The sequence below is a fragment of the Electrona antarctica genome (genome assembly GCF_951216825.1).
Source record: "Electrona antarctica genome assembly, chromosome: 17".
Lineage (NCBI taxonomy): Eukaryota > Metazoa > Chordata > Actinopteri > Myctophiformes > Myctophidae > Electrona > Electrona antarctica.
The window spans coordinates 9,774,632-9,794,269 of NC_136798.1; the positions used below are offsets into that span (position 1 = coordinate 9,774,632).

General features: G+C 42.4%; 2 protein-coding genes across 2 annotated transcripts in view; one reads left to right on the top strand and one right to left on the bottom strand.

The window, feature by feature from the left end:
- enah (ENAH actin regulator) overlaps positions 1-3,190 on the bottom strand; it is a 161,295-nt gene extending 158,105 nt beyond the window's left edge. The window contains exon 1 of the mRNA XM_079525390.1: positions 2,745-3,190. Coding sequence (XP_079381516.1) covers positions 2,745-2,749 — 5 coding nt within the window. The 5' untranslated portion in view covers positions 2,750-3,190. The remainder of the gene's footprint in view (positions 1-2,744) is intronic.
- Positions 3,191-10,221: 7,031 nt separating this feature from the next.
- srp9 (signal recognition particle 9) lies at positions 10,222-13,715 on the top strand. Its single transcript, XM_079526121.1, has 3 exons — positions 10,222-10,453; positions 10,598-10,666; positions 12,846-13,715. Exons 1-3 carry the CDS (start codon positions 10,382-10,384, stop codon positions 12,963-12,965), a joined length of 261 nt encoding a protein of 86 aa, XP_079382247.1. The 5' UTR covers positions 10,222-10,381; the 3' UTR covers positions 12,966-13,715.
- Positions 13,716-19,638: the final 5,923 nt, after the last annotated feature.

The window sequence follows — 19,638 nt, forward strand, 5'->3', positions numbered from 1 at the left end:
ATATCAACTTTCAATAAAACATATTTTGAATCAGCAGTGCACGCATGCTCAATGGTACCAAGACAAGTAGGCCTACCTATTACCAACTGAAGTAATTCCTTCCGTTAAAGGCTACGCTACATAGTATCAATCTTCATATGACCACCGCGCTGACTGTAGGTGCGCCACCCGATTCAAAACATATCAAAATCAAGGAGATGGGTCGCACACACCAAGACTGTGGTTCAAAAAGTTTTATTTCAAACCATAGGGACAAACGTTTCGGCTATCCAGCCTTCACCCGCCTTCATCAGTGTCACACAAGGCTGGATAGCCGAAACGTTTGTCCCTATGGTTTGAAATAAAACTTTCTGAACCACAGTCTTGGTGTGTGCGACCCATCTCCTTGATTTTGATACGCTACATAGTATGCCAGTCGTTTGAGATTATTTAGTTTCACATGATTCTTGAGCATCCGAGTACAGAATATATAAACAGCACCCACCCACCACAATCAGTCTGGGAAACAATTAAGGGCTCAGAAATGTTCCTGCTCTCATCACAGGAACAAATGAACATCCTACAGCCATGTTTCTAAATAAGATGAGGATCCGAAAGTGGGACAGGACACAGAAGAAGTGGCCTACTACTAAGTCCTATAATCAAATGATATTGTCTTATTTGCTATAGGGCAGTGGTTCCCAAACTTTTTCATGTCAAGGACCCCCAAATTGACACTCATTAGCCCGCGGAGCCCAATTTGAAAAAATATGACAGGGACCCCAATAAGAGAAGATTTTGACGGCTCTAGCAGTGATTCTCAACCTGTTTCATTTCAAGGACCCCCAGTTTCACATACATTAGTCTATGGACCCCCATTTAATGATATTTCTATCTCTGGGACCCCCAATTTATATTGTAAAATCAATGCTAATTTAACTCTGAGAGTGTACAAATGGAACCAAATGGACCCATAAGGGTCCATTTGGTTCCAAATTATCATTTAGCTGGGTCCCCCCTGGATCTCCCTCAAGTACCCCTGGGGGTCCCCGGACCCCACTTTGGGAAACAGGGTAATGACTTTATGGTCAATACAAACTACTTGATAAAACTGAAATATACACAGTGATGTAAATAGGTTTTCAATGTAATGGGTCCCGGGACCCAGGGGTAGTCTTTTAGTTGGGTCCTAGCCGGGACATTTTACTACATCATTTCCTTTAACAAGTTAATTTTAATCAGTATAGTGTGCTTTAGACTGGAACGATTTAGGCTGGATATAACAACCCAGTGTCTGCCCAGTATCCTATATCGCCTGATACCAACGTTCTGCTCAGATTACCGCTTCCTTAACAGTGAAGTTAAGTCAATGTCAGCATTTGTATTAGAGGTGTGGTCTGACATGTATACACCTGTGACACATGGCATGCTGTCTCAAGGGTGCATGAGCTTTTAACAACCAAATGACTATAAACAACCCATTTACTGTTGGGCATTTCGCATAATATCCATGAGCAACCGCTCGTGTGTGTGTGTGTGTGTGTGTGTGTGTGTGTGTGTGTGTGTGTGTGTGTGTGTGTGTGTGTGTGTGTGTGTGTGATAGTTTTTATTAAAGTGTCCTACATCATAAGATGCCCAGCCCGCACAGGCTTACAAGACACTCACAAAATTGTACATATATAATGATACATATACACAAATAGACAGTTACTCATGGATACATCGTTCTCCAACGTAACTGCCATGCCTTCTCTAGGAATTTTCCAAAAACAAAAACTTCATTACTGAATAACCAGTGTGTGTGTGTGTGTGTGTGTGTGTGTGTGTGTGTGTGTGTGTGTGTGTGTGTGTGTCTTTATAATTAAGTGAATGGGGAAGCATTTAGTGGCTAACACCACCCCCATTGTTCATGCCATCGAAAAGCCTGCCAAAAGTACACCAACTGCTTCTCTTGAGTACTGTATGGGCCACTCTGGGGGGCATCCAGAAAATGATTCTGGTCCAAAGGGATGTGTTTGAATTATTACATGGCATGATCAAATACTTTATGCTGCCATCATGTAATCGGTGGTGCTAAAAATTAATCTCTCTTATGCAAAGAGACAGTATGAATATAGCAGGAATGAGCCAGCAGATATAACCAGCTGCAAGTAGCTAGATATTGTCAGAAATGCGAGTATGATGCATAAGTCCTAGCCTAAGATTTAGACTAAAATGTCAAAATCGAGAGTCCAATATATAGGCTACATATAAGTCCATGCCTTCCCTACAGTAGGCTACAGTATACAGCTTTATGTAAAGGAGTTTAAGACATGTCAGTTAACTTGCAACGCCATCATTGAATTACAATAAAAGAGTGTCACTGACAGGCTTTTACTTTTATACACTGAAATCGTCAGTATTCGAAACTGAACATTCTGGATCCTTGACTGTGCACCGTGCACGAAGGTATAACATTTCGCACTGCAAGCAAGACAAGACAGATCACTGCGGTGGGCAACTGCAATACAAACCGCTGTGGATGCACCATTGATTAGACAGTCAGTCAGTCAGTCAGTCAGTAGTCTACATTACATAAGAAGCGCGTTAAATAAACGCCCTAACTTGGGGTATACTCTACCCCCCGTTGGGCCCGTTGAAACAAAGTAGCGCAGCTTTCTGGCAGAAAGTGCTGCCTTGAGCCCCACGTTAACACACATCACGTTACTGCAATCAAGTGTGCGCTGTTATTATCAAATTAAGAAGAGCATTTTTAGGTTTCTTACCTCATGATGAAGTGGTGTCACGCAAATATATCGCAGACTCCTTTGAACACAGACGACAAGCGCCTTGTTCTGCAGTTCAGGAAAAAGTTCGCCGCTTGATTAGGCTGCAAGAATATCAATGGGACGCCGTTTGGGTTTGGACGAGAAGGCTCAGTTTGTAGGCTATCCAGTAGAAAGTTTAAAAAGAAAAGGAAAAAAATGTCGTATCCTACATGATCTAGTGCATCGCGTCGTCGCCGCAACTGACGTTTTATTTATTTGGGGAAAGATATTTGACCAAAACGTAACGTTCCTGTGTTGTTGGGGTCCTCCCGGTGGTTTTTGACGCGGCAACGTGCCGCTAGGTTGCCCGTTCTGCTGCTGGTGGTGCTGCTGCTTGCTGGCTGCTGCCTGCAGGATTCTACATTCATTGACGCAACGAGAGGAACGTGTGGGACGTAGGGGAGAGAGAGAGAGAGAGAGGAGAGAGAGAGAGAGAGAGGAGAGAGAGAGAGAGACGTAGTAGCCTACAAGTTGCCCCTGACAACTGATCTGATGGACACACACACACACACCGTCTCAGTGGCCTAGTGGTTAGAGTGTCCGCCCTAAGTGAGACTGGGAGGTCGGGGGTTCAAACCCCGCCCGAGTCATACCGGTGACTATAAAAATGGTACTCAGTCGCTCCCTGCTTGACATTCAGCGCCAAGGGTTGGATTGGGGATAATGATTATTATTATGATGAATTCCTGTTCTGTCTATAGAAGTGTCTATTTGTACGTCTCTAAATGTTTTGATGATTTGAACATGGTGGACCCTATTGGAAACAAGTGTAATGCTTAATTGGGTCGTCCACTCACAGTTAACAGCCTTTGTATTGAGTTTGTGCTTGAAATGTACTGTAATTCTGCAAACTGTTAATAAATTCTTCAATCAATCAATCAACACACACACACACACACACACACACACACACACACACACACACACACACACAGAGAGAGAGAGAGAATCTCTCTCAGAGAGAGAGAGAGAGATTAAAATAAGTCAAATTTGACCTTTGACCTTTGGTTCAACGTAAACCACCACATATTGATTGAATGGGGTGATTTTTGTCTCCACCAGGCCGAAGGCATGGGGAGAGAGTATGTTTTGCACTCCGTCTGTGTGTGTGTGTCCGTCCATCTGTTAACAGCTAATCTCCAGCACCATTAACCTGGACCAAATTTTGCACACACACTCCCTGCATGATGCCAAAGATGAACCTCCAGAACGGCCTGTTATAGCGCCACCAGGAGGCAGACTTTTGTAAAACACATTTTTTTATATTACTCCTCCAGATTCTGTCCAAAAAGGAGTGTTTTTCATGCAAAACTAATGCTTGGAATGGATTCAGAATCACGAAAACCCACTAGTTTGACCCCTGGTTTGGCCATAGACCCCCTAGTTTGGCCATAGCCACTTGCCCAAATATGCCCAAATGTGCTGACTTCATCACATTTGTGATGACGGCTATGGCCATTTGTAGCCCAAGGAGTGTTTTTCGTGCAAAACTAATGCTTGGAATGGATTCAGAATCATGTAAACACCCTAGTTTGACACGTCACATGCTACTTAATTAAAGCATAATGAAATTTAGAACATTTTGCCTTATAATGGTTGTATGGTACCCCAACTTTCAGCAGTGCATGCATAGTCGAAGAAACCTTGAATGAGGATTCCTGTTAGGGTCTTTTTTTGCTGACCAGTGAGGAGATTCTGTACTGTGAGATTGTCACCATATTATATTTAGGACAATGCCAGTGTTTCTCCTATATGCATTATTGTGTGGTGGGCCAGCCACCAGAGTATGATTTTTAGTAGGTGGTAAGCAAACAACCGCAAAAGACTGCAAAAACATTACAAAAAATAAAATAAAAACACATGCATGCACGTGTGCACAGGTCTGCCGTGAAAGCTCCTTCAGCTTCTGGCAAGGGGAAACACTGAATGATGCTTTTTTTTTTTTTTTACTTTCTTACAGTACCTTTTACATTTTAAACACAACTGGAACTAATATAGGCCTACTCCTAAAACTGTTATTGTGCTTGCTGTTGTCAAAACGAATTCCTGCGTCTTTGCATTGCCTATTGGCAAAAACATCTGAGTTCTGATGTAATCAACATGCAAGCACTGCATGTGTACATCTTTCAAGCCCACAAAAAAGGAGGTTTTCATTCATGTCAGTACAGTGAAAGTGTATACAGCCTTACTTTACGGACAAGCTGGTGCGGAACACCACTCAGAAGCTGATGTCCTGTCACAGGTGGCCCATGACACAAGTCTTGTGATTTCCTAAGGAGGCGTGTGTGTGTGTGTGTGTGTGTGTGTGTGTGTGTGTGTGTGTGTGTGTGTGTGTGTGTGTGTGTGTGTGTGTGTGTGTGTGTGTGTGTGTGTGTGTAAGAGAGAGAGAGAGACAGAGACAGAGAGAGTTAAATCCGGAAGAGGACAGAGGACAACCCTGGCCATCATTCAGGCTTTAATCTATATGTCAGCAAGAAACCAACATACCAGTGATGTCACTGTGGTCACAGGAGACTGTCAGGCTATATGTGAGTGGTTCATGGCACCAGCCGTCTGATACACACTGCTGTGTGTGTGTGTGTGTGTGTGTGTGTGTGTGTGTGTGTGTGTGTGTGTGTGTGTGTGTGTGTGTGTGTGTGTGTGTGTGTGTGTGTGTGTGTGTGTGTGTGTGTGTGTGTGTGTGCGCGCGTGTGCCCCTTGTGGTTTTAGTATAATATGTCAGACAGTATACAAAGCCAAGTTGCCTCACTTTATGCGATTTGTGTGGCGTCATTTCGATTGCATATACATGTAGCAGTGGCTCAGAGCCTCTGCCTGATGGCCTCAAAAGTCTAATATCTCCCCTGGTCCATAGGGATATCCCTTTGGTCTAGTGGTTAAGATGTTGGACTTTCATGCGGGAGACCCGAGTTCGAATCCCGGGTGTTACATTGGTGCCGTGACCCGGATCGGGTTTCCCCGTGGGAGGAGGTCTAAAGGGGAGGGTATTTTATTTTATTTTTAATGAAAAGTGATTCCTCACTCACTGTGTAACTCCAAGAGTTACAGATTAAATTCACTCATGGAGGTTACAGGATTTTATTGTGTAAAATCCTGTTAAGCACAGGTAAGGTACAGATCACACTATGTGCTATTCTTTCTTTATGTTGCTGCACTTTGTTCCCCCCAGAATAGGGATGCTGGGCTGGGTTCAAGTGGTTCTGGATATTTAAGAGTTTGAAGTCTCTGCTTCAGGCTCTCTGAATCAAGGTTAACCTAATTCAGAGAGTGATTTGTTATGGGATTCACAGGTCTAATCTAATCTGTTCAATTAATTATTTCATTCAACCACTTAATCCATATATAATTTGTCATGTGACCAATAGCTAAAATAGCCGACAAGTACACTGTGAGCTTGTAGGTCTGCTATTTTTCATTTTTATTTTATCTATTTATCTTTTGAAAATGTTTGCCGAAAATAGGACACCAGGTTGAAAGTTTATATCCCAATTAAGGATGAAAATACAATCCTGAACACCTACTGCCATCTGCTGTGAAAGCCATGAAATACCTCATGTCTGAGTTTTCCACAAGCAACACTTAAAACTAAGCTAACTAAGCTCACGACTGTGCACGCTCACACACAAACACGCTCACACACACACACACACACACACACACACACACACACACACACACACACACACACACACACACACACACACACACACACACACACACACACACACACACACACACGTAAAAAAAAAAATATATATTGCTTTTGCCTTTTTGATAGAACACCGGCGACCGGACCGCTACCCTATTTCCCTGTCAACTCAGAGTCTATGATCATTACCATGTCCAATAGCTAATGGGAAAGAATATCATTAAATATTAAAAAAGGTTGTTATTGATAGGCCTATGGACAATCAAAATCAGTTGGAATTTGTATTTGATTGGTGTATTAGATCATGTAATGTTGATATGGCACACTATCAAGAAGTTAAAAACATGGCACTTCATGTCAAAAAGGTTGCAGACCTAGAACAGAAATTAAAGTGACATCTGAATTGCGATCTATGGGAAAGACATACAGTAGATTCCATAGATAAATAGAAATTCTAGTTTAAGCTCACATTTGATGGCTGTGATTAGAGTTCTCATCGGGCCTGAAAATTAAGGCCCGGCCCTACCCTACCCTAACTGGGTCGGCCCGAGGCCCGGCCCGACCCTAACAATTACCATAATGTCAGGCCCGAAAACCCGAAAAAACCCGAGTGGAGAAAAAAAAAGGAAAAAGAAAAATGCCACTATATGGCCACGGCGCCGTGGATTATTGAGACAACCGTGTCAGAGAACGCACTAATAGTCTAGTCGCCGAAATAAAGGATTTATGTAACTCACGTTAATTGGCTGATAATGTTCCATTTTCAACATTCTAATGGTTTCCAGCAATTTCCAGGGGTGAGTAAACATCTTCTGAATCAAAGTAGCAGCGATCCTCTGAAGTGACGCAGTTAATTATGTCCAATAGGCTACTGTCCCGTTAACAAAGTGCAACCTTTTCATCGTTCACCGTTGTGCAACAGTCCCGAACAGAGCTATACAATATTATGACAATTGTCAATTTGGCTATAATCTACTAGGTTACTGTATAGTTTACATTAATCATTGCCTCTCAAACCCACATACCACGCGTAATGTGCGTTGCCTAACCAAAATAACAGACATACAAACCATCAACATGCCGCTCGATGGCGTGTCGAGTCTGTCGACAGCTTGCAGATCTTTTATTTTGGGCAGTGGGCACACAACAGGCGCGCTGCGCTACGATGGGGAAATTAAATAGCTGTAGGCTACAGCGCGCTGCGATACGACTGTAACATTGCTTGGTCATCATGTAACTATATTACGTGTATGCAGGCGCTTTCATAGTTATATGGAGCATTTACCGTGGTGACGTTGATTAGGTAGCCTAATTTAGCTTATTCACCCAGCTGGGTTCAACGAGACAGCAGTGTCTCGTTAAGCCCCGACGTTTCCAAAACGAGCTATTGCGGATGAATCGATGGTCTTATAAAACATTTAAGCATATGGCAAGTTAACTTAAGTTATATAGTTGATGCTGAGCAGTAAGCAGCTCATTTGGTTGGCAAACCAGAGGCCAGCCAGCGGTAGCAAGTTCAACAACCACCGTTCTATTCTGTCACTTTGGTGCGCTGCTGCCTGCTGCTGATCATCGCCTCCTCCTCCTTCAGTCACATATAGTATAATAGCCTAAACTGTAAAAGTTAATCGCCAACATTCACCAGCTCAGCCCTCTTCATATTAAATAAATACATTACACAAACAACAGAATTGTTATTTTTGTTATAATAAAAAAAAAAAAAAAAGAGAAATCACGGAAAATCACAAAGCCCGAGGCTCGGCCCGGCCCGACTAATTATCGTGCATTTTGGGCCCGGCCCTACCCGAAAATGTCGGGCCGGGTCGGGCCGGGCCGGGTTCGGGCAGAGATTGAGAACTCTAGCTGTGATGCTCTTGTATTAGTGCCACATGAAAGAAAAAACATAAAGCCAACTATTCCACAGGTGGCTGAAAATCAATGCAGGAACGCCTCGGGATCCCCCAGGAGGAAGTTACTAATGTTGCTCTGGAGAGGGAAGTCTGGAGCTCTCTGGTGGAACTGTTGCCCCCACGACCTGACTACGGATAAGCGGTTGAAGATTGATGGATGGATGGATGGATAAGTCATCCTTTAATTAAAAAAAAAAAAGTGGCCAGATCACCTGGTAGCTATACCAGAACAACAAACAGGCATGAGGACCCCTTTAGTGGCTCTGAGATTATTTCTGGCATGCTTTTGGTCCACTTGTCATCCCTTGCTTAAGGGTCATGGTCACTGCAACTCAACCTCAACCTTTATCGTATATCATTTCTATTCTGATAGCGGTCTCTTCCAGGATGACAATGCAGCCCCCTTCCACAGGGCACAAGGGGTCACTGAAGCAAAGCAAGTTCTTTGTTTACCCAGGGTGAATGGACTAAGCTCGAGATGCTTGTTTACAGCCAGAACCTGCTCATAGAACATTTCATGGTAGGGGTTCAATGCCTTGCTCAAGGGCACTTCAGCGGTGGTAATTTTAACGTGCCGGTCCGGGGATTCGAACTGGCGACCTTCCGATAACAAGACCGCTCCGCAAACCGTTCAGCCACCGCTGCCACAAAATGGTATGAATGGTATGAGTATGAAAATTATGTGAATACTCACAGTCAGTGACCAGATTTCAACCCAATTGAACATATAATAATGGGAGATTTTGGACAGCTGTGTGTTCCATCACCCCGAGTCCAGATAGTCCAAACTGCAGGTTGAAAAGGCCCTCAGCTCTGAACTCGGTAGAATCTGCACCTGGCTCGCTGATAACAAACACCTTTACACCTGGGAAAAACTGAATCCATTCTCTTTGGATCAAATAGTAATCTCAGCAAGGCAGATGGCTTCTTGATTAAAGTGGGTGACAATATTATCACACGAGAAGATGAAATTACATACCTAGGTTCCATCCTGGAGGCAAATCTCACTCCCCGAACCCACCTCACCCCTGCCCACTTTGACAGGCTGGAATGGCTTAGGGTTGACGACAGAGCATCTTGCAATGGTTCAACAAACCGTGTGCAACCCAGATTCGGCACAAACAAGGGACTAAATTAATTTCGCTCCTATGCCACCAAAATGTTGAACGCCCTACCAACAGTCATTAAGACATGCAAATTCCTTTACTCCTTCAAAACCACTCTCAAAGGGCACCTACGGACGGCTGCAATTCGAAACTGGCCCCCGTAAAATCTGAATCCCCCACCCACCCCTTTTTCCCCTCACTGTATGTTTTTTCCCCCTTTTTACCTCCCCTATGAAGATTTCCTGTTTTTGGCTATACATAAGTGTATATTTGTACGTCTCTAAATGTTATGAATTGAAAATGGTGGACCCTATTTAAACGAGTGTAATGCTTTATGGTGTCGACCACAGTTAACTGTCTGTAATTCTCCAAACTGTTAATAAATACTTCAATCAATCAATCAGTTCAAGAGACTGTGCGTGTGTCCGCACACAGCCGACAGAGGGCGGTATAATAAGGATCTCCCATGGGATCCTCAGTGTATTTATATTTGAGTTTTTATTTCCGGGTTTTCCACTAAAGTTAATATCTTTCGAAATAAAAGTTTATAGCACATACATTGTATTGTCAAATAATGACATTTCCACTCCATTAGATGGGTTTTATAATGCATTACTCCCACTTAATAGGATGTATTTTATTTCCGTTATTTATTCCAAATAGGCTCGCTGTAAAGTCTGGACGGTGATGCAGGGTTAGGTTCGCTGAAGCGGCGAGATACACGCTAAATGACATTGCTTCAGAAAGTTTTATTTTGAAAACGTGATCCGGATGCGGTTCCCAGTTGTCGTGTCTTAACGTTGATTGGCTGACTTCATGCTGCTGCTGATGTGGTGTTCCGAACTTAGCGACCCAGAGGAACAGATTTAAACAGATTTTTCTACAATAACAAATATATAAAACACATAAGAATAACATTTCACTTAGATCATGCCTTACTATCAGACTTGGGAGGAGTTCTCTCGTGCAGCCGAAAAGCTGTATTTGACAGATCCTATGAAGGTAAGACGACACGGTTTCCCCCTGTGAGTCTTGCTAGTGGGCTAGCCTGTCGGCTAATGGCACTGACTGACCCACACATTGTGATATGAAACCCCAGAGTTTTCAATCACTTCACGACTTAGTCGATTGTTTTCCTTGTTTCAGGTCAGAGTGGTTATGAAGTACAGACACTGCGATGGAAACCTGTGTATCAAAGTAACCGATGATGCCGTGGTAAGTGTTTTTAATTAGTGAGCACACGTACAAAACACTCCGTTTAAACCACAGCGTCCCCGTTTTGGGAACGTCATTATATGCGAAATCTTAAAAAGAATAAGCAAATATACAAAGCTCATGTTGCGTGAATCGCGACGTGTTGTGAGCTTGGGTTATTTTTCGATAATTCTTCTTAACGTATGTTCAACTACTACTAGTGTGTCGTGTTATAAGCGGTGTGCAGTGTTGCCAACTCTCGTGAGAGAAATAAGCCAAATATCCCCTCAAAAAACAAGCCCAATAATATGGCCATATAATCCTAATAAATGATGCATTTCATTATAAATACTATGTATGGCTATAATTATGAACGTTTTGGTCATTTATTATACTATTGCACACATATTACACACTATTGCACACAGTGCTTAATAAGTAGAGACACCAGACCGATTCTGTCACTCAATGTGATTCACACTCTACCAAACAAGTCGCGAAACTGCTCAGCCTGGTATTCCTAAAGTAACCTAAGTAAATTATGATTAAATGGTTAAAACTATGCCTAACCCTAAACTTATTTCTAACCTTATTCTCAGTAAAACAAAATAAAGAATACAAGAACCTTGTATTCTTCAGAGCGGTCGGCGTGAGGTCGGTGGAAAACAGCGAGGGCGAGATGGATTATGGGTGAGGGTACCGTTACCCACACAGCATGTTGTAGTTTCGGTTGCAATCAGGGACGTAGCTGACCATTAGGTTGCCCTACTCGTACAATATTTGTGCTGCCCCCCCCCTCCCGACGAGAGCACTGTTTCCTCATGTAGATCGTCTATTTTCGCTGTTTGCGAGGACGCACACACAGCCACTCGTGATTATGTGGCAGAGATGCAGAGATTTTTTTTTTTTGAGGGTTGGCTTGGCACATTTTGTTGCCCCCCTCTGCGTGTTGCTCTACGCACAGTGTGTATTGCGCGTATAGGTAGCGACGGCAGTCACGGCACTGGTTGCAATGGCTTCCAATTCAATCAAATATCTGTCTACAACAATCTAGAAATATACAGTGATTAGACTACTGCGATTCTTGAATAGAATCCAGATTACATTCTAACATGTGATTCTTGCTTTTACAGAAGAATTGCTGATTTGTATTGTATTCATCTTTTGTTATTCGCTAAAAACCTACCCTAGGGTAGGTACCCTCACAAAAACATGCAGTAATCCTGGTCTCTAAACAAACTGCCTCCCCCTGGCCAGCCGGGGTGCCTGATGGAGGGGAAAGGAACTGGTTGGAATAACGTGTTCCTTCCACGTGCTACGTCCAACCAGGGAAACTCCCCCCTGTCACGTGTAAAGGAGCAACTTGGACACTCAGGCAGGAAGGAAGCATGAGTTCAAGTCCGTTGCTCTCCCCATGTCCCCCATATATGGGGACTAGGTTGGCGGAGGGTGTGTGTGTAGAGAGCCCAGGATCACATTAGATAATTGGCACAGGGGTGACAAAATGGGTTACAAAATTGAGGGATAAAAAAGAAATACAAAAAATAAGTTGGGTTGTGCATACAAAGAAGTTTTTCCCACATCGTGTTCACATATGCAAATGTCATCTCAAAGTTGAAACATGCTGAATTTCCGAGTTGGCCAGAGGAGATGGACAGCTAGATGTTTTTAAACATCAGGGGCCCTCAACTTTTTTTTAGGCCAGGGACCCCTTAGCTGAGGTGATGAAGCAGCTAGGGATCCCCACAAAATGGTATTATTTGTGCTGCAGATTGAACTTTTTCATAGATTACATATATGGCTTTATAGACTATATCCAAAGATAATGTGTCAAACAAGTCACTTGTTTGACATATGTGAACATTATCTTTGGATATTCCCTAATGTGTATTTTCAGACAGTCAACATTTCAAACTCTCAATATTTAGTCAACTTGACTGGCTTTGTACAGAAAATATCCGATCTACAAGCTTGCAAATTAATTGTTAGATGATCGGCTGTTTTTGGCTAATGTTCCCCATAACACAAAGATTTGGCAGACCCCATCAGCTGTAGTTACTGTGAGGACCCCCTGTTAAAGACCCCTGGTCTACATGATGTTACCACATTATGAGAAACGGTTGCTTTTCTTTTCCACCTGGTACACTGTACTGTGCATGGCACTGACCCTGTGTGTGTTTGTATCCATCTGTTCCTTCAGTGTTTACAGTACAAGACAGATCAGGCACAAGATGTAAAGAAGATCGAGAAACTCCACGGCAAACTTATGAGGCTCATGGTGTCCAAGGAGACGCATCAAGGTGACATGGAGACGGACTGAAAGGTTCTGGGTCTGGTCTTCTACAACACCTGGACTGAGATTGAAAACTGTTGTTGAGACACAAAATGGATTGGAGGCGGGAGTCGGAGAGACAAGGAATGGAAGAGTTGTGGATGGGAGTCTGCCCAGCAACCTATGCTGATTCAGTATGGTCAGGGATGTGATTTGTGTTTTTTTTTCTTTCCCCCCACAAGATGTCATTTTTTGTAACACATTTAATTAAGATGTCCTATTCATGTTCAATGGACAGTCACATGTTTTTTTAAATCTTTTTCTGACATTTTAATTAACATCCCTAACTGTACTAGTAGCACTAGCAACATCAGTGTGGGCAACCAGGACGCCTGGGGATAGGCTAAAGATGTAAGGAGCTCAAAGAATCTGGGGTGGAAAGAGTGGTGCAAAGTGTTGCTGCTGCTTAGCATACAGATTGAACTCCTACAGTTCTTTATAAGAGCTTGCATTGATTTTCTGTTTTAAGGTGGACTTGAACAACAATGGAAGGGAAAGATGCATGTATTTTCCAATTTCTGTATACATGATCACATTGGTTTCAATTTTATATCCTTTTTTTTAACACTTTTTGAGAATCCATGCAAGGAGAAATGTGGTATCACAGACCATAGTGGTGGCACATACAAGAAGCAGGATTGAATGTGGATTTTCATACCAACTTGTTGATAGGTCCCATGTTGCCATTTTGTCTACTAAAAATAACTGTAAATGTCCAATAAAAGTTATTTATCCCCACACGGATGCCAATGTGAAACCAGTGATGGCTCAGTCTGAAGGATGTGGTGTACTGTATTTCTATTTAGATGGATGCCAGTTTTGTTGGCTACTTGTCCTAATTACTTTGTAGCACATGCATTCCCCATCGGCATTCAGCTGTTAAGAGCTGAATGTCCAACTTGTAATTGAGTAGAAATGTGGGCAATATCCCAGGGTCCAAATTCCATGAGGGGGGGGGAATCATTTCTATGGTTCTGACTGATACTGTATACAGTAGAGAAATGCTATTACCTAATTTACTATGACAAAATGCACATTCACCACCTTGTGTGCACTTGTTTAAAAACGAATTTGACACTAGCCTACACCTCTTTAGAGCGTAAAATGAAAACCATGGTTTCATTTTTACTCGAGTTAAATTATTGTTGAATATCTACATTAGTTAATGTACAAGTCTCCACAATATTAGATCATGTAGAATTGTTATTTTGATCGCTTGCCTGTTATCTCTCCTAATGGTACCAACATCAATACAGCATGGAATGTGGACAAAATCTTATCCAACGACAACAAAATATTTTAAAGTTTTGGTCGCAGAGGCTAAATGTAATCAAATGGTGGTCCGTGGCTCAAATGCTGAATAAATAATGGGCCTTGATAAGAAAAGGGTTGAAAACCACTGAGCTATGTTGGGACAAGCCTGGCAACCGTTAGTACCGTAAAGCAAGAGAGGAAATTACGTTTTGTAATGGAACCTGTCCAGTCAACTATTCACTGAGCCGCGGCGCTATCTGGCACGGACGGACATTGGTCCTGTCCTGCTAGTGCCGTCGCTGGGCTCCGTCTTGTTGGCAAATCTAGAACTTCCTGTTTGAGAGCTAGCAAATTTAAGACATCCGGTTGCTTTCAGAATAAAATCGACGTTAATTAAATAATTATTACATTACATTATTAGTATTATTATTACATTACAGTTATTGTGAAGACGCACATTATGTTTCTGTGTAAAAATAAGGTAACGTAAGGTAAAAATAAGGTAACGTAAAAAAGTTATCTAAATGGATAAATGCCCAAGTCTATGCACTGGAGTGCATGGACTTTATAAAGTGGATGCTGGACAAAAATCCCTTCTATGTATCGACTAGTGTGACATATGCACATGTCCGGGGAGACCTCCTCTACAACACCACACTGTCCGCTAAGCAGCAGAGGTGTAAAAATTAAATTGGCACACCATACAGCGAGGTGAAAGGTCAAAAACCATCCCATTTCCAGACTAAAGTGAACTAAAGTGGACACTGGACAAAAATCCCTGCTATGTATCGACTAGTGTGACATACGCACATGTCCGTGGAGACCTCCTCTACAACACCACACTGTCCGCTAAGCAGCAGAGGTGTAAAACAAAAATTGGCACGCCATACAGCGAGGTGAAAGGTCAAACACCATCCCATTTCCAGACTAAAGTGGACACTGGACAAAAATCCCTGCTATGTATCGACTAGTGTGACATACGCACATGTCCGTGGAGACCTCTACAACACCACACTGTCCGCTAAGCAGCAGAGGTGTAAACCACTTTAGTTCACTTTAGTCTGGAAATGGGATATTTTTTTATCTTTCACCTCGCTGTATGGCGTGCCAATTTTTGTTTTACACCTCTGCTGCTTAGCGGACAGTGTGGTGTTGTAGAGGAGGTCTCCCCGGACATGTGCATATGTCACACTAGTCGATACATAGCAGGGATTTTTGTCCAGTGTCCACTTTAGTTCACTTTAGTCTGGAAATGGGATATTTTTTTATCTTTCACCTCGCTGTATGGTGTGCCAATTTAATTTTTACACCTCTGCTGTTTAGCGGACAGTGTGGTGTTGTAGAGGAGGTCTCCCCGGACATGTGCATATGTCACACTAGTCGATACATAGCACCTATTATGCTTATTATTTTTGCTTTACATAAATGACATGGATGCAGCCTGTTCATGTCCTTTATTTTTGTACGCAGATGATTCTGCACTACTGGTGACAGGTGAGTGCTTGGAAACAGTTAGTCGCTCTCTAGAAAACGAGTTAAAAAAAGTCAACAGATGGTTAAGTGATAACAAGTTATCCCTGCATTTGGGTAAATCAGAATGTATAGTTTTTGCTTCAAGACACAACTTAAGAGAGATATCCAACTTTTCAGTAGAATGTAACGGAGTTAAACTCCAGGTGAAAACATCTGTCACATATCTAGGTTGCACACTAGACCAGATCATGACCAGTGAATCGATGGCTCACTCAGTTATTGGCAAGATCCACGCAAGGACTAAGTTCCTAGCCAGGATCGCCAAATTCCTAGACAGAACCACTATGAGGACACTGGCCTCAGCATTAGTCCAATGTCACTTTGATTACACAAGCCTAACCTGGTACAGCGGTATATCTAAAAACACCAAAAATAAGCTACAGACATCACAAAATAAACTAATGCGGGTAGTTCTGTATCTCTCTCCAAGAACCCACATTGGTGCTAACCATTTTAGAGAGTTAAATTGGCTTCCAGTCGAAGGCAGAATACAACAACTGAGACTCATTATGGTCTATAAAATCTTAAAGGAAAAATGCCCAACATATTTTAAAGGTTACTTCCCGTATGTCAACGAATCCCATAGCTTGAATACAAGGGCGAGTGTAGCTGATCTTAAACTACCAAACCTAAAAAATAAGGTAGGCAGAAGCGCATTTATATATACGGGGGTGGAGGATTGGAACAAAATCCCAAGGGAAATTAAATTTGCCCAGTCCTTGAACATTTTTAAAAATATGTTGAAAAACTGGCTGATGGGCAAGCTAGAATAGTGCTGTATTTATCTATCTATCTATTTATTATGTATTTAATGTTTTATTTAGTGATCTATGATGGTGTCGTTGTAATATCCATTATTGTCAACGCATGTTCTTCCTATATCATATGCTGTATTTATTTATTTGGACCACAATGGAATTAAGTCTTTGACTTTTTGTGCAATCCTGAAAATTCTGTACTGCTCCTTTTGAACTGTATCTTGAATATATCAAATAAATCAAACAAACAAAGGGATTTTTGTCCAGCGTCCACTTTAGTTCACTTTAGTCTGGAAATGGGATATTTTTTTATCTTTCACCTCGCTGTATGGCGTGCCAATTTTTGTTTTACACCTCTGCTGCTTAGCGGACAGTGTGGTGTTGTAGAGGAGGTCTCCCCGGACATGTGCATATGTCACACTAGTCGATACATAGCAGGGATTTTTGTCCAGTGTCCACTTTAGTTCACTTTAGACTGGAAATGGGATGGTTTTTCACCTTTCACCTCGCTGTATGGTGTGCCAATTAAATTTTTACACCTCTGCTGCTTAGCGGACAGTGTGGTGTTGTAGAGGAGGTCTCCCCGGACATGTGCATATGTCACACTAGTCGATACATAGCAGGGATTTTTGTCCAGCGTCCACTTTAGTTCACTTTAGTCTGGAAATGGGATTTTTTTTATCTTTCACCTCGCTGTATGGTGTGCCAATTTAATTTTTACACCTCTGCTGCTTAGCGGACAGTGTGGTGTTGTAGAGGAGGTCTCCCCGGACATGTGCGCATGTCACACTAGTCGATACATAGCAGGGATTTTTGTCCAGTGTCCACTTTATAAAGTCCATGCACTCCAGTGAATAGCATTTATCCATTTAGATAACTTTTTAATTACTTATCTTTACACAGAAACATTACTTATTACTTATTTTTACACAGAAACATAATGTGTGTCCTATAGCATCGTTTAAATGCTTAATTTATAGTTTTAATGTGCAAATTAATCTTTTTTTCAACACTCTAGAGGGTACTCTTATTTTGAAGAGATCGTCCCCCGGAAGTCTTATATTTGCTAGCTTAGATTTGGCTCCGTCTTTTTGGCAAATCTAGAACTTCCTGCCAGAGAGCTAGCAAATTTAAGACATCCGGTTGCTTTCAGAATAAAAGCGTGGTTAATTAAATAATTATTACATTACATTATTAGTATTGTTATTACATTACAGTTATTGTGAAGACACACATTATGTTTCTGTGTAAAAATAAGTAATTAAAAAACGTAAAAAAGTTATCTAAATGGATAAATGCCCAAGTCCATGCACTGGAGTGCCCAAGTCCATTCACTGGAGTGCATGGACTTAATAAAGTGGATGCTGGACAAAATCCCTGCTATGTTTCGACTAGTGTGACATATGCACGCGTCCGGGGAGACCTCCTCTACAACACCACACTGTCCGCTAAGCAGCAGAGGTGTAAAACAAAAATTGGCACCAGGTCACAGGTCAAAAAACATAAAAAAACTTCCCATTTCCAGACTACAGTGGACTAAAGTGGACGCTGGACAGAAATCCCTGCTATGTTTCGACTAGTGTGACATACGCACGCGTCCGGGGAGACCTCCTCTACAACACCACACTGTCCGCTAAGCAGCAGAGGTGTAAAACAAAAATTGGCACCAGGTCACAGGTCAAAAAACATAAAAAAACTTCCCATTTCCAGACTACAGTGGACTAAAGTGGACGCTGGACAGAAATCCCTGCTATGTTTCGACTAGTGTGACATACGCACGCGTCCGGGGAGACCTCCTCTACAACACCACACTGTCCGCTAAGCAGCAGAGGTGTAAAACAAAAATTGGCACCAGGTCACAGGTCAAAAAACATAAAAAAACTTCCCATTTCCAGACTACAGTGGACTAAAGTGGACGCTGGACAGAAATCCCTGCTATGTTTCGACTAGTGTGACATACGCACGCGTCCGGGGAGACCTCCTCTACAACACCACACTGTCCGCTAAGCAGCAGAGGTGTAAAACAAAAATTGGCACCAGGTCACAGGTCAAAAAACATAAAAAAACTTCCCATTTCCAGACTACAGTGGACTAAAGTGGACGCTGGACAGAAATCCCTGCTATGTTTCGACTAGTGTGACATACGCACGCGTCCGGGGAGACCTCCTCTACAACACCACACTGTCCGCTAAGCAGCAGAGGTGTAAAACAAAAATTGGCACCAGGTCACAGGTCAAAAAACATAAAAAAACTTCCCATTTCCAGACTACAGTGGACTAAAGTGGACGCTGGACAGAAATCCCTGCTATGTTTCGACTAGTGTGACATACGCACGCGTCCGGGGAGACCTCCTCTACAACACCACACTGTCCGCTAAGCAGCAGAGGTGTAAAACAAAAATGTAACAACAGACATTGTAATTACTGGTGTTGGAACACTAATGTCTGCATGAATGGTAATGGTAGTACTTAACTACTGTGAAGTACTATGTAGATCGACCATTAACAGTCATAGTGAAACATTGATAGCTCTAAATTAGGGCTTTTAGGGTTTGACAAGTTGTTAACGGCATGCATGCACACTTGAGTACAGCCATTACTCAACCATCCCAACCCCCCAACCCAACCATCTTTCTTCTGGCTGTCCACCACTGGCTGGGCGGTGCCCAGGTAATGAGGTGACAACGATCAATCGTTGTCACCTCATTACCTGGGCACCTCATTACCTGGGCACCGTCACCTGTTCACCGTCCACCGTCACCCTCCGCTAAGCAGCAGAGGTGTAAAACAAAAATTGGCATGCCATACAGCAAGGTGAAAGGTCAAAAAGTGGACTAAAATACAATAGAATATAAAAGAATACAGACAAGGCTTTGAAAGTTACAAAAAAATAACATAGCAGGGATTTCTGTCCAGCGTCCACTTTAGTCCACTGTAGTCTGGAAATGGGAAGTTTTTTTATGTTTTTTGACCTGTGACCTGGTGCCAATTTTTGTTTTACACCTCTGCTGCTTAGCGGACAGTGTGGTGTTGTAGAGGAGGTCTCCCCGGACGCGTGCGTATGTCACACTAGTCGAAACATAGCAGGGATTTCTGTCCAGCGTCCACTTTAGTCCA